The sequence below is a fragment of the Sceloporus occidentalis genome, unplaced genomic scaffold, assembly GCF_023333645.1.
Source record: "Sceloporus occidentalis isolate IW3139 unplaced genomic scaffold, rSceOcc1.0.p SCAF_1, whole genome shotgun sequence".
Taxonomy (NCBI): Eukaryota; Metazoa; Chordata; class Lepidosauria; order Squamata; family Phrynosomatidae; genus Sceloporus; species Sceloporus occidentalis.
Window position 1 is genome coordinate 88,280,567 of NW_028316981.1, and position 16,594 is coordinate 88,297,160.

General features: G+C 39.2%; 1 protein-coding gene across 2 annotated transcripts in view; it reads left to right on the forward strand.

Moving 5' to 3' along the window:
* The window catches only part of LOC149321763 (glycine receptor subunit alpha-1), a 96,183-nt gene that overhangs the window by 59,832 nt on the left and 19,757 nt on the right, over positions 1-16,594 (forward strand). For both annotated transcript variants that reach the window (XM_089501878.1, XM_089501926.1), the window contains exons 3-4: positions 901-968; positions 13,183-13,406. In XM_089501878.1, the coding sequence (XP_089358004.1) occupies positions 901-968; positions 13,183-13,406 (292 nt within the window). The remainder of the gene's footprint in view (positions 1-900; positions 969-13,182; positions 13,407-16,594) is intronic.

Consider the following 16,594-nt stretch of genomic DNA (forward strand, 5'->3'; position numbering starts at 1 on the left):
GGATTCAGCATGTCTAGACAGCCAGTTACAGCTGTTTCCTGGCAAGACCTTTGCAGCTGGATGAAGCTCCTTTGCCCTTTTCCCCTTCATGTTCAGTCAGCCAGATTCTAGCCCTGAATATAGATTGATACATTATCCTTACTGAATGTTGCAGTCTGCTGCTGCTGCTATTCAGAAAGATTTATTTATATTGGGAATAGGTTTGCTGTCTTGTTTAATCCTGTAATCTTTTCAAGGGAGAGCTGTAAGTAATAACAGGTATTAAAGAAAAGTGAACAAGAGCAAACCTCACAGTGGCCCATTTCTGATCATTTCATTGTTTGCTTCAAGATATCCAAGATCTCAAATGCTAATCCTCACTCTCTGTTGGAATCTTCTCTTGATGCTCCCCAGTTTGGGTTCCATTTGTCACTCACTTGTTGGAAAGAAAAGGCTGAGCTTTCTGTTAGTTTTTCTCCAAAGTGATTTCTAGAGTTTTATAATCTAGAGTTTATGAGCTGAAAGTCTTTAAGTGATATAACTCAAGGGCATCATCCCTGGTTCACTCAAAAGTCTTCCTGTTATCTAAATCTAAAAGTCTTAAGGTCCAAAACGCACTGAAGAAATAATCCAGTTTGATACAGCTTTAATTGTCCTGGCTCAGTTCTAGAGACTCATGGGAATTGTAGTTTATTGTAGCATCAGAGCTCTCTGACAGAGTAGGCTAAATGTCTCACAAAACTAAAGTTCCCAGAATTCCCTAGCATTGAGCCAGGACAGTTAAAGTGGCCTCAAACTGGACTATTTCTGCAGTGTGTTTTGGACCTAAGTCTAAAACTCATTTTGACCTACCATTGCTCATCTATTTTTTCCAACTCTAAGTCTTTAAGGATTCCAAACCTATCTCTGCTTGCTTTACAGGCCCTCCAGTGAATGTCAGCTGCAATATTTTTATCAACAGCTTTGGATCTATTGCAGAAACTACAATGGTAAGTAGAAAAGAAAATGTAATATAAAACTTATGTAAGGCATATTGAAATTGAGAGATCTAAACAGAACATGTCATTTACTTTCCTTGTACTACAGAAGGTGGTAGGCTCCCTGTTGCCAGATTCCTTTTTCTTCCCTTCTTGTCATGCATAGAAAATTCTGATGCTTAAAGAAAGCATCACAGTTTTCCATTAAAAGCAAAAAAGATGGTGCTTTCCAACCAACAATGGAAAATTAAACTGATTCCTTAGTTACTCTGGAAACTTTGCATTTGAAATTGGAAGTATTACCATTTGAAAAATCGTAACTTAGAAATTGTACTTTTTTGCACTTTAACTCAGTGAAGCCTATGCTGGCTTGGGGGGGGGGGGGGGGGGTTCAGTGTTCAAATTCCTGATGAGCCATCAAACACATTGGGCCAGTCACACTCTCTTAGGCTCAGAGGATGGCAATGGCAAACCCCCTCTGAAGAAACATGCCAAGAAAACCCCATGATAGGTGTGCCTTATGGTCGCCATAAGTCAGAAACAACTTGAAGGCACACAACAGTAACAGAGTACAAAAAAAGTAACTTTCTAAGCTCATAACATCAGTGCAGTTTACTTGATTAACCGGGGGGGAAATAGAAAGCTCAAGGTTTCAATGATGGCTACAGGTTTCGGGTTCTCCAGGTGTATTCTAGACAAACCATATGATTTGTACCATATCTCCTGTTGATTGTGCACAGTGCACTGGTAAGCAAATACAAAACGACATCAGCTTGCTAGAGGGATACAATTGCTCATGTCATTAACCTGTTAGTATCTGTAACGTGGTTTGTACATTGCAGAGGCAAGCACTATAGCAGTTCTAATTCAAAGTTCCAAAGAATTTAAACTATCTCTCATTTTTTTGCCATGTCAAACCAATAGGCCCTTGAAGTTGAAGGAGCTGTTATTCTTGAAAGAGCTTTGCCCACATTAATGGAGGATGCCAGTTTTACTCATGACAATCGATAGAAAAAATGTTTGTTGAAAATAATCTTTTCAATTTACTGAAATATTAAAAGAGTTATTTTGAGATTCAAATACAATTGTATTTTCATGTTGTTTTGGGTTAGGTTCAGATGAAGGACTATCACTCTGTGCTTTTGTTTTAGCTAGCTGAGTCTGGTGACTGCACACTGTCGTTTTTGGGATTACTTTGAGAATATCGCTCCCCTTGGGAGTGAAATTTACATAGTTATTACAATTCCAGCTTTTATCTAGAAAGATCATTAAAGTGCCAGTATTGGGAATTTTAGTTCACATGTAAGACACTGATGTTGACATTTAAGGCACTAGAGGCAGTCTTTTCAGCACACAGATCAATGGCAATCATTATGTCAATATGCAAAGATCTAATGAGTTCACAAATACAGTTTGGGGCACAATCCAATGGGAGAATAATAGCAGCTTGAAGGAGTACAAAGGCCATCAATAAAGGAGAAGCATTATCAGGAGATTAGAGGAACAGGAACTCTAGGATGCAAGTTTGTATTCATCAAAAATTAGTGAGAGTAAGATGGGAAATTAGAAAGATGTCAGAGAAATATGTTCTTAGGAGATAATTGCTGGTGATAAGACATGCTTGGTGAAATTTACAAAACATGAGGCAGCAAGGAAAAAAAGAGCATCATCATATAAAAAATAAAAGAAAGAGAAAAAGAATAATTTTGGAATACACTGTCAAGAGCAAAAATATCCTAAAGGGATAATATTGAAAGATCTTAGTGTCATGCCCTTGGTCGGTGTATGCTGTATTAATAGACATGTATGATTGTCCAACTGAATTAATCAGAGTGGGTCACTCTGTAGATTAGGGTTGGGGAATGTGTAGCCCTCCAGATGTTGTTGGATTGCAACTCCCATCAGCCCTATCCAGCATAGCAGTAATGAGGGACAATGGGAAGTGCAGTCCAACAACCACACATTCCTCACCCCAGCTATAGATGTTGTATTGCAGTTAGTCTCCAGAACATTTCTAGTAAGAGTTCAAAATCAATCATTACCTGCTGCTCGCGTCAGTAGTCATAAACCCTTTCTCAGCTGTTTCATTCAGTCCTTTACAACTATAACTAAAGCCACTTTTAAAGATGCTAACAAGTTCTTACCCATCAAATTATAGTCTGAATCCTATTGGTGCTCCCAACTAAATCAGACCCATTAAATTTCATAAGTGTTGATGCAACCATTTAACAGTTGATTGAATGGATCTACTCAGGAATAACTCATAGGATTCAGGCCCATATCTTTCTTTTCATAAGTATGTGAATATACCACTTTTGGTTTCACTGCTTGTCAGGTTGTTTCCAGGGCCAATACAAATTCAAGAATGGGCTACTGTGGCCAACTGTGTGCCCTTGGGACCTGCCAGGGACCTGCCAGGGACTGCTCAGTCACCCTACAATGCAAAAAACCCCAAAAAAAACCCTAACCGCCAAACCCTAGCAAAACTGTCCACTTCTGGTTTTAAAGAATGCCTACTTTTATGTTAAGTTGTGCAAGGAGAGGGCTGCACTCTAAGGCTCTTCCACACTGCAAAATTATGGCACTATGGCTACACTTTAATTCCCATGGCAACATTCTTTGCATTTGCAGTTTACTTTGGCATACTTAGAATTCTCATCCAGAGAGCTCCAGTGTCCCACCAAGCACAATCCCAGCAGTCTGCAGGATACAGCCATGGTAGTTAAAATGAAATCAAAGTGCTATAATTGCATGGAAAGGCCCCTATTTAGAAGGATGAATTTCTACCCCTAGAGGCTCCTAGAAGAGATCATTTACCCATAAGGAGGAGCTGACAAAGGGTGGTCCGTGGCATTTCTAGACATGACAATGGATCACGTAATGTCATCTCAGTTTATGAACCTGGAGAAGTCATTGTCCCCTCAACAACACTAAGGGGAGGGGGGGCACATGTAATCCTAGGATCATACCTTGTCCACACTTGGTCTAATTATTGTGGGACCAGTGTTCCTCAAGAGTTCCCTCTTTTTATAAGCATCTATTCAGGTGTCTTGTTGAATTATTGATGGGACTGCACTGCCCATTGCTCCCTGATGTACAATAAGCAGGAACACTGTTCTACTGCCTCTTTCTTTCTTTCTTTCTTTCTTTCTTTCTTTTATTTATTTTATTTTATTTTATTTTATTTTATTTTTGAGGCCACATTTCAGTTGTAGAACATCCTACTCCAAGAAGTGGCCTCCATGTCTCCTTTACCAGGTGTTGTAAACTTTCAACTGTTTAGGCTGATACTTTGTCTACTCGGGTGAGCCCTTGGTATCTGCTGGGTCTTGATTCCAGGCCCTCCCGGGGATATGAAAAATCATGGATGCTCAAATCCCATTAAATACAGTGGTGTAGTGAATTGGTGTCTCATATATAAAATAGCAAAATCAAGGTTTGCTTTTTTGAATTCATACTTCTTAAAATATTTTCAAACTCTGACTGACTGAATCCTTAGATAAAGAATCAGTGGAAATGGAAAGCCAACTGTATTCCTTTACTGTTTCTATGGTGGTTTTGATTTTATATTTATTATTTTTAATGGAGGGCTATGGAAAATCCCATGATAGGGTCACCATAAGTGGGAAACAACTTGAAGTAATAAAACAACAAATTGAAACCCCATAGCTCCTCACAAAAGCTGGAGCTTAGTGTAAGGTAAGATGAAGTTTCGTTAATGCAAAGGTTGGATTGAAATACCTTAAACAAATTTCAAAAGTAACATTATGAAGACCTCTACACTTATCAATAATGGAGACAAAATATTAGATGACTATTCAACTAGTCAGCCCTTCTAAACACTTGAGAAACAGAAACAAGAGCTGCAAATGTGAATTTTTAAATTAAATCTCACTAGCTGGCATTTGGATTCTTCCTTTTAGAATGCCCTTTTGTATCTATGTGATCTATATATAATTTTATCTATTTAAAGAAATTTCATATGCTATCCATCTCACTTCAAAAGGTTAGATCAAATGTAACCTTATAGGAAACTGCAATGCAACCACAGCAGCAAATGAGAGTAAAATAAAGGGTGCAAGAAATCAGAGGCTGCAAGTGTTTTAACTGAAAGTAATTGTTAGGCATCATGTGGATATGAAATTAACTTCTCAAAGAGAAGATAGACTGTTTGGGTGAATAAGTAGGTATCCTGTTATGCTTCCAAGCACCAAAAAGTGGCAAGGACATAGAACTCATGGAAGTATGTATGCTGAGGCAGAGGGAGTGTTTGCTTCCCTGCACCACCACCACCAACAAAAAATTTAAATATAAGTATTTGTTGTGATGTACACAAAGAGATGTACAGCCAACCAGTCAGAAAGAGGCTTGAAGTAGCCACTCCTACTGAGGATCTGCCTAGAGAGCCAATGTGGTGTAGTGGTTTCATTTGTGAACTAGCACTCTGGTAATAATAATAATAATAATAATAATAATAATAATAATAATAATAATGATGATTTATTTATAGCCCACCCAATCACAAGGAATCAGGGTGGGTTACAACAATAAATAAAGTACAAAGCAAATAAACAATAATAAAATAATGAAGCAATTCACAATAGCAATAAATAGCCAAAAAAATATCTCATGACAGGTTTGCCTTAAGGGCATCAAAAGTCAGAAATGACTTGAAGGCACCCTACAACAACTGTCATATATATGAAGTCTCTGCATTGTTCCAGAGGAGACCCTCTCTGGGGCAGTAGGCATATTAGATGAAGGCAGCTTATTCTGATCTAATGAATCTGCTTCTGCAAGTTGTTGTTTTTTTTCTTACAAGATTCAGAGATCTTAGAAATAACATTATAATATAAACAAGATATAAACAAGTGAGATATAATTTGAAATGCATACAGTTTTAATTTAGGTGTTAAATTCCATGGTTGTTTTGTTCATATTTCAGGAAGTAAGATTATGTCAGCCCTAAAAAGGAGACCAATGAGGTGGACAGTAAGAGTGCTATGAGGCAACGCTTTAGAATAGTTCAGTATTACTGCTCTTTTTCTGGTTTGTTGGCTTTTTGTAGGGAAATGCATGGACAGAGCTGTGATGCTGATTATAAAAAAAACAGAGCAATTTAACAAATAGGGGGCCAGTAAGGGGAAGCATAGTGAAAAATGGGTATGAGCTGAAGGTGAAAAAATATGTTCCAGATACTAGGTCTGCTCAGTAGGTACCAACACAGAACTATTCCAAGTACAGTTGGCCCTCCACGTTTACTGGGGTGAGAGGCTCAGGGTCCCAGTAAAAGTGGAAAAACCACAAATTAAAAAAAAACCTTTTTTTTTTACCTGAGAGAATACCTATCTAGAAATCTCTAGTTCCTCCAGTGGAATTCTGTGGTCAACCTCTGTCTTTACACCATAGAATCACACTGGAGGACCTACAAATGCCTATAGAAGTATTTTCTCTAAGAATTTCTATGTTCTCCATCATAAGTTCCCCTTGTTCATGGGTTCCTCAAAATGATTGAATGCATTACTAAGGATGAAAGCATATGTGCAGACCCACAAGCAAGTGCTGTTGTGGACTGACACACCACATGTCACAATCGTAAAATATGTTCACCTACCAATGTGCTTTTCCTGCTCGCGCATAGACACACACACAAAGAAAAAGAAAAATGTACAGCATGCTAAGAAATAGGTTTATATCCATGAAAGCTCATGCTAAAAATAAAAAGCAGTTGGTCTTAAAGAGCTGTCACATTTCTTTTTCTTTTTCCCCTTCCCCCTCTCCCCCAGGGAGTTGTTCATTGACTGTAGATCCCCTTAATGTGTTTACTATTTATGTCATTCAGTTGTTTCCCACTTCTAGTGACCCTAAGACAAACCTATCACAGGGGTTTTCTGAGAGTGACTCTCTCAGGGTCACTTCCATTTACTTCAAAGTGTACATGATTGTATGGTGAGAACATTTGATTGATTAATTTTGTGCTATGCCATAGGGTCACAAAATGCCTATGCCAGAAATGCCTATATGTTAACAAATTTCATTCCCTCCCAGAGTAATAACCAAATAAATGAATTAATTGCCAATTTGCTGCTTTTGAAGTTTTAAAGTAAAACTCTCAAGCTTCACTTGAGTAATACTAACATGATCAGTGAGATGATCACAGGCTTGAAATAACAGTAAGTGCAATCCAATACATACTCTACCCTGAATTCCAAATGAGCTCAGTGGGAGTTACTACCAAGTCACACATGAGTATAAAAGCCAGTGTAGTGTAGTGGCTTTAGTGCTGGACTACAATTCTGGAGGCCAGGGTTTGAATCCCTATTGAGCCATGGACATCTACTGAGTGACCTTGGGCACGTCACAATCTCTCAGCCTCAGAAGAAGGCAAAGGCAAACCCCTGCTGGACAAATCTTGCCAAGAAAGTGCCATGATAGGTCACCTTAGTGTCATCATAAGTCAAAATTGACTCAAAGGCACGCAAGAACAAACATGCACAGGACTGCAGCTCTAGATTCTCTCCCCACCAATGCCAGATGTTGCATCTGAGCCTCTCTCACTCCAGTTGTGCATAGTGCAGAGGAAAATTCAAGTCTATAGTCTAGGTCACAGTAGGCCAAGTGTAGTCCTACAGAAGTTGTTGGATGCAATTCCTAGCATTCTTCACCACTGCTTAGACTGACTAGAGCTTATGGAAGCTGCCATCCAACTTCTGGAAGAACATATTTTGTCCACCACTAGTACAGGAAGCATAGGCTACCCACGTGCAAATGGTCCCATTATAATCCATATTGCTCTTTGGAGCTGCAGTATGTGACATCTTATTCCTTCAGTCCTTCACACTTCTGCACACTGCTCAAACCTCCATTTATTCTAGGAGCACTAAGTTCCACCAAGCAGTTTCTTTGCTTTCTAAAACCACTCTCTGCCATTTCATGCAAGGCAGTTCTCTGAGCAGCTCCCACTGGAATCTCTCTTCTACACAGATTTATTTCATGTCTTACATGAAATAAGCACAGGAACAGCTCTGACTTGCCAGTATTCAACTGCTTTGCAGCTGAATAAGCAAAAGAGTCATTTGCTTTCTACCTGTTAGACCAATTACATTGATTTTCACTGACTGCAGCCATCACTGATTTTCACAAACAGTAAAGGGAGGAAATCAATGAATTTGATTCACTCAGGTAGCTACCATCTGCAGATATTCAAGTCCTCTTCCCCTGCCCCCTTCAAATCCTTCCATTTACTTGGCCTCCACCTTTCTTTCCTGACTTCAGACTTGCCTGACTGGTTAGTTTTGCATCAGGCCAGTCACATATTAGCTGTCTTCAGCTGTTCAACAGTTTTCTAAAGACATCTTACCTTGGGAAGGAAGAAATGGGTAATTAACCAGAACATATGAAGGTGACTTCTTGGAACCTGGCCCTTCTTACAAAAAAAGAGAATAAAATTGTATCCATGCCTCTAAGACGTGAGCTTTCAAGTTCAAATAGAGGTGAGATGCCAGGGAGGGTGGAGTTATGTGGTGCCATTAGCTCTGCTGAAAAAGCCTATGGTGAAATGTGGACCAGACATCTTGATTTTTTGTCAGAAATACTAACTATATACTAATATGATATTGCCTATTTTCAAATTGATTATTATTTATAACCTAGTAATAATAGCATCTGCACAGTGTCTTGCAAATTAATGGAAATGTTTTACAAATGTTTTTGCAACACCCTCTGCAATGTTTTTTAGGGGTATTAAGGATTTGAGTATTATGAGTTTGTTTCTTACATGAGAGGTATGCATGGAACCTGATGACAGTAACTGGAGCACCACCTTGAGTGAAAAACATGCCATTTCCTGTTTGTTTGTTTTTCAGCATTTCTGGCCACCACTGCTGCTGGTCTATGCACTGTGGAAAGTATAGCTCCTACACCTATAGTGCACTTCTGCTCTGGTCATTGTGTGGACAGAAACACACATGTGGCCAGGTCCTATGGCTAGAAACACAGAGTCAAGAGAGGATGCTACAGAAGCTGATTAGGGTGGGCTACCCTGCTGAGAGTAGATTCAGGACGCATCTGCACTACAGTAATAATCCAAGTTGACACCACTTTGACTGCCATGGATTAATGCTATGGAATTCTGGGAATTATAGTTTTTTGAGGCCATGGCAGTTAAAGTGATGTCAACCTGGAATATTTATCCAATGCAGACATAGCCAATGTTAAAGTTCCTACATATGGTCCCAACTACAGAATCCACCCATAAACAACAGCCACAAGTACTCAGGTGAGAAAGAAGGGAGTTAGTCTATCCTATCTGTAATCATTGCTAACCAAAAGGTCAAGTGGGGTGATGTATTCTTCTTTGGATGTCACTTTTTAAAATTTGATTTTCTTTGGAAATTTTATATATTGCTCCTATGGATCACTCTGACATGGGAGCTTGAGTAGATTACATCTTAAAATGAATATTTAGCATTTTATCAATGGGACTGTGTAAAATCTATGATGGTATTGTGCAAGTACAGAGTTGGATATCAGATACAGAAAATAGCATTCTCAAAATCTTAACTTTCTTTATGTTTACATTTATAGTTCTTAAGATTATGGGAACAAGCTTGTGCACCTATTGGCATTATTATTATTATTATTATTATTGTTATTGTTATTGTTATTGTTATTGTTATTGTTATTGTTATTATTAATTGCACCATCTATGGGTCACCATAAATTGAAAACAACTTGAAGGCACACAAGAACAAATGTATATGGTGTTACACAAAGAAGAGGTAGGGTAGTTCCCTATTCCAAGAGATTTACAGTCTGAAATATGAACAACACATGCAGTTTTTTTCAAGCAACAGTCCTGAATTTGTTCATCTCCTCAGAGATCTATTCAGGGGCAGGGGCAGGGGCAGGGGCAGGGGCAGGGGCAGGGGCAGGGGCAGGGGTGGGGGCACAGGCAAGGGCAAGGGCAGGGAATCCACAAAAATGGGAGAGACCAAGTAGTCACCTTTTCTTTCTCCTTTCCCCGCTCCTACTTGGTGCTAAATAGGATAGACTTCTAAAAACTGAAACTCATACTTAACAGGAGACAGTACACATGCTAAATACACAGAAGATTCAAAAGAGTTGTTGGGAAACCTAGCTGACAATCTGGATACCATAATCTGTGCCAGCTGCTGAAATTTCTGCATACAGAGACTCATGCAAATTATGTTACAGTAATCCAGCAGAGATGTTATCAAGGTATTTTTTTTTGTGGTAGCCAAGTTCTCCATAAAGGCTAACTGCCAGGCAAGCTTATTCTCAAACTATCTGGAGCAAAATGCTCCTGTCCACTCTTTTGTTGCCACCTTCTGTACTTTTGATTTATACCCATGCTACTAGTCTTAAACTACTCCTCTGTTGAGCAATATCAGGGCCACTTTCATAATGAGTTTTATGTTCCTCAAGATGAGATAAAATAGCCCCAAAAATAAAAGCTGGCATTTCTAAGGACCTTTGAATTTCATTAAGGAGGAGGAGATCATTGGCATCTGTCTACAGTTTTATATTATTTTGCAGTCAGCATACATATAATTACTCCTACACACACCTTCACTTTATTATCACCTTCTCACTCACTGCTTCAGGTCATCCCAAGTAAGAAAAGCACTAAATAAAAACCATAAATCCTAATGCTAACAATTAATTTGGTCAAAGGCAGTGAAATTGGTTTATGACCTGCCATTCCTGCGAGCACATTGAAAATGCAAATGAGGAAAAGAGTCTGAGCTTTTATCGCCTCTTTTTGTTTATCCAAAAAAGCCACCTGCTTCTTTTCTCCTGTGAGGCTAAGGAGGAAAGGGACAGATAGCAGAGGGGAGTCTTTGTGTGTCTCCAGGACAGGCCAAACCAGACCCTTTCTTTGGACAATAGGTGACAGCTTCGGTTTCCTTTGTCTAAAACCATGGCTTTGCTGTACTGCGCCCTGAGTAGGGAGCTATAAGACTTGAGGCTATGAACATTATGAAGCAAAAGCTGTTGAAACAAGATTTGTTAAATTACAGGGGAACCCATAAAGTCTGGAGCATTGTTTCATTCTGCAGCTGGACCAAAGGACCCTATAACCAAGTGACTTTTTCATAGCACCATTTCACCTTCTTTCTTTCTTTCTTTCTTTCTTTCTTTATTTATTTATTTATTTATTTATTTTCCCCCCTCTCTCTCAATCTCAGTCAGTCTTTCCTGTCCCCTCCCTCTTTACCTCTCTTGTTTTCATTCCAGCCCCCAGTTCCCGAGCACACTGAAACGGCACCCCAAGTGACACATTTGATAGCGTTATAACAAAGCAAATAATTGTTGGTTACTTTGTTACCATTGCAGTTTTACTGTTAGGGTGGAAAATTAGGTGCTTATTTTCTACCTCAGGTACCAGAATCGTTGGCTAGATTTAGATTGTGGTTTTCTTTGTTCTTTGTTGTAAATGTTTTTTCTTTGTTGTACATGGATGGGTATTCTTTGATTTGTATGTGATTCATCTGTTTGGTAGGCTGTTCATTAATAGATAGATGGCTAGATCATATAGTGTAAAAGGCAGAATTCCTTACAAGTTGAAGCATTTATGAAATGTGTGTCTTACATACAATGTAATGTATTGAAAGTAATGTACCTAGACCTTGAAAGTTGATATTTCTCTCTAAGAGCAGTGTATGGGCATATGCATAATGCTACGTATAATAATAAATATATGCCTGTACACTCCTCTTAGGAAGAAACATCAATTTTTCAAGATCTAAGTACAGTGAGCCTGTGTCATACGCAGGCACACCTTACTTGGTTTTCAGCATATGCTGAAAGCTGCACTGGGAAAAGGGGCAGCACGCCCCATAAGGGATAATGGCGCATGCATGAGCCCCATTCATTTAAATGGGGCTCGAGCATAGGCGGAATTCCCCTTACGCGGGGGGGGGGGGGTCCGGAACGGATCCCCCACATAAAGGAAGGTGAACTGTACATTATTTTCTTTATTACTACTTATAATAAAGAGCCAGCATGGTGTAATGGTTTGAGCATTGAACTACAACTCTGGAGACAAGGGTTTGAATCCCAGCTCAGACATGTAACCCACTGGGTGACCTTGAACAAGTCACACACTCTTAGCCTCAGAGGATGACAATGGCAAATCCTCTCTGAAGAAACTTGCAAAGAAAACTTCATGATAGGCTCACCGCCTTAGGGTCACCATAGGTCAAAAATGACCTGAAGACACACAACAACAAACATATAATAAATAGCTTAAAGGTTAACAGAGAGCCTGCTTCTTTCCCCACATTTATATTGTGAGATTCCAGTACTTAGGAATGCATAAGTGAGGTGTTGATGCAACCTCTGCCTGTGGACTTTACCATGATTCTTGAGTTGGAAGCCCTGGTAACCAGGCATTGATAACAGGGGCCTCCAAACAGATACAGATTAGCTGGCAAATGGCAAAGCACCCTTAATTCCTCTGTCTAAAGCAATAGGGGTAGGGAACTATGTCTGTTACCCAAGGGTTGCTGAGAGAATGTGAAATGCAACTATGCAATAGCTTGTATATTTTTAAAAGGCACTTTGAAAAGCACCTGAACACTTTTTAAAAGGCAGCTGATTATAATTAAGAAACATGTGGCAATCCTCCTTCCAAGAACCATTTTGCATCCTCCACCCATCAGTAGTATCTCATTGTTGTAACCCCTACCAAATATGAAACAGAGTTATACTTTGTCCATCCATAAGCATGAATAAATTGTTATCTTAATAGAATAGTTACTATTTTGAACAATATTAGACTGAGGAATTAAGGGTGCTTTGCCATTTGCCAGAATCTCCAAACCAGCATAAACACAGGATTGTAGCACCAAACAACTAATTTTCTGATCTCTGTTCTGTCATACACACTACAACACTGGCCTGTCATAGAACAGCCTGAAAATGGAGCATGGGGCAGGTGTTGTGGGCTGCAGCTGTTTTCCCTGTGATAAACCCCTTGGCTAAAGAGCTAAAAATAAGGACAGCTTGCTAAGAAAGAGCACCAGCAGGGATGCTCACAGACTAAGGGCATGATCCTAGTGGTAGTGAAGACTGAAGATTTTTTTTGCTCATTCTGCCTCAGCTACTCTTTGGTGCCTTTCATGCTGCACTTAGCATTGCCATTTGAGGGCATTTCTTTTGGGTACTCAGCAATAACCTTGCTTTTCTTTCTTTTCTGCAGGATTACAGAGTGAATATTTTCTTGCGGCAGACATGGAATGACCCTCGACTGGCATACCATGAGTATCCAGATGATGCCCTGGATCTGGACCCATCTATGTTAGACTCCATCTGGAAACCAGATTTGTTCTTTGCCAATGAGAAAGGAGCTCACTTTCATGAAATCACGACAGATAACAAACTCCTACGCATCTCTAAAAATGGCAACGTCCTGTACAGCATCAGGTGAGAGAAGAAGAGACAGAATTCATGCACAAGTTTTCAACACAGTGAAAATTCTATGACCAGGGCCCAGTCCCATTAAACAATTATAATGCTGCATTCCACTTTAAGTGCAATGGCAGCATCCCATTGAATCTTTGGATTTGTAGTTTGGGTAGGGGCCTTTAGAATTCTGAACCAGAAAGCTACTCTAGTGCCTCTGATCAAACTTTAAACCTCAAGATCCCATAGGACAAAACCATGTCAGATAAAGTGGAATAATAGCACTGTAACTATGTAGTGTGAATGAGCTCCTATTGTTGAAGCAAGACTGAAACCTTATGGCCCTGTGCAGGGGTGGCCAGTGGTTGCCATGACAAGGATGCAGCGAAACAATTCTTTTATTCCAGATAGCAGAAGAGCTGTCCAAGGTACTGAAGGTCCTTTACAGATTTCATTTCAAGTCTGAAATAAATCCCAGAGTAGATTTACCACACCCTCACCATGGAAACTACTGGCCCTGTGTGACTCATGAAATAGCCAGCAGTTTCAGTTCTAAAGGAAAAGAAGCACAAAATCATGAACACTCATGTTCAATTTTAATGTATGGTGCAAATTAATGCAATAATAGGAAAATAATTAATAATAATAATAATTTTATTTATATTCCCCACCTCTCCCATGGATCGAGGCAGGATTACATCAAGTGAACAGCTCTTACAGTCAAAAAGTTCTTCCTAATGTTTAGGTAGTAGTTTTCTTATTTGTGGCCATTCGTTTATGTTCTGGTTTCTGGACCAACAGAAAATAAGCTCACACCATCCTTTCAGATATTTAAAAATGGCTATCAGATCACCTCTCCGTCTTCTCTGCTGCAAGCTGAACATACCCAGCTCTCTAAGTTATTCCTCATAGGTCTTGGTGTCCAGATCTCTCACCATCTTGGGCACCCTCTTTTGAATCCATTCCAGGTTGTCAATATCCTTCCTGAACTGTGGTGCCCAGACATGAACATAGTATTGCAGATGAAGTCTGACTAAAGCAGAATAGAGTACTATTATCCCTTCCCTCTATCTGGATATTGTACTCCTGTTGATGAAGCCTAGAATTGTTTCAGGTTTTTGTTGTTTTGTTTTGTATTGTTTTTTGTTTTCTTACTGCTGCATCACACTCTTTAACTTGTGGTCTACTAAGACTCCTAGATTCTTTTCATTCCTCCTAAATATTAGAGCTGAATGTTTCTTCCACTACACTATTCATGTAGCACAGTCTTTCCTAACCATCTTTATTCCAAATGTGTTGGACTACATCTCCTATCATTCCCAATCACTATCAGTCATGCTGCCTGGAGATGATGGGAGGTGTATATCTCGAAAAATGCTAGGTTGGAGATTTCGATTGTAGCACTTCAAACACCCCTGATTAGCCATTGTGCAGAATCTGCACAATAAGATCTGATAGGACCCGACAATGTTCCTAAACATCCTATGCAAGACTATTTCATTCAACCTCAGAAATGAGCTGCCATTTTGTGGTTCCTTGATTTTTAAAATTGATTTCTTGAAAGCTATTTGCTTCCCCTTTCCTCTGTTCGAGTGCACATCCTCAGTGATGATGATTTGTTTAAGTGGCAGGGAAGCAGAATATCATTGTTCCTCCTACAGTATACCTAGTGTTCTCTCCCTCATCTCCATTACCATAGATTAAAATAACCCTGTGGTTGACACAGAATCAGTCCCCGCATTAGCAGTAGTAGAAAATATCAAGTAAAGCATATGTGGTCTTCTGTCATCTGAAGAAAGTTAGCAGCTCCAGGCATCAGTTGCAACATACTTTGTATTAATTTGACCCTGAATTGAACTTTTACTGTGGCTCAGAAACATTTTACTGTGGCTCAGACACATAGTCATAGGACTGAAAAGAAGAGAATGTGTCAGTGGCATCCAAATAGTCTATTATGACAAATGAACAGAGTGGTTACACATGTACAAAAGGCTAGGGCCACTGAGCAGTCTTGCATACAAACTATTAAAAAGCACTGAGTCACATTGCTTAGCATTTCTCAGCATAAGCATATTTTTTCTTGTGAGGCTGAAATTTCTAGTGTGACTGATAATCTTGTGAATTTCAAATCACACCATCAATTTTGTCAGCTTTCAGTTGTTGATATGAAAGGATAATGCAGTGGAAGTCAAAAGTCTTGTTTGTGCCTGTATCATCAAGACAGCTAAAAGTGCTGATGGGCAAAGGCAGTTGTTGCACTGGACTTTTGATTGTTCCAGGTTTTTTTTTTAAAAAAAGAAGCATTACTTTCCTAAAATGGAATAGATAGAAGAGAGATTGCTAAACACTGATGGACCATGTGCCTGCAAAGAATCTTAGTAAAAAAATTTAGATTATTCATCAAACATCTGTCTGATCCAGCAAAGCACTTCTTATTTTTTGAAATGTGTATCAAAATGCTGTTCATGTCTACATAGAAGTAAATCCTATTACATTTAGTGGGACTGCTGTTGTTGCTGCTATGTGTCTTCAAGTAATTTCTTACTCATGGCACTTGAAGGCAAACTTATAATGAGGTTTTCTTGGCAATACTTGTTCAGAGGGGAGTTGCCTTTGCCTTCCTGGATTTCCATGGCTGAGTGAAGATTCAAACCCGGGTCTCCCACGGTCATAGAACAGGACCCCTACATAAGTGTATATCAGGCTACAGCCACATTCAAGATCACTAAATACATATTAATTATGCCTAAACTGTTCTAGAAACCTAAGAATGCATTCTTGCTTTGTAAATTTGCATCATGTCAGTGTGATCATAGAAAAAAGAATGTAAGACTGAGCTAAGCCCACTTCATTTCATCCACAAGTAATATTTTGAACATGTAGCATAGTTTAGGAATATATGTGTGGATTTTCTACACCCTGGGATATTGCAGTCTGAAAGATAATCTAACTTGTTCTCCTTTGCTTTCAGAAGAATGGAGTTTGTTTTGAACAAGAGCGGGCAAGTCACACTCTCAAAACTAGATAGATCTGGCTTTTTTCTGCCATTTCTCAGCACAGTTATTTCTGGGTCATTGGATTTCAGATTAATCTGTGTGAGCTGAAATAACTGAACTCGTTTTAATTTGGAAATCATCCACTCAAGCCACCTCCAAACCTCCCTTATAAACACCTCGGTAAAAGAATGAAATAGAGAACATGCAATTTTC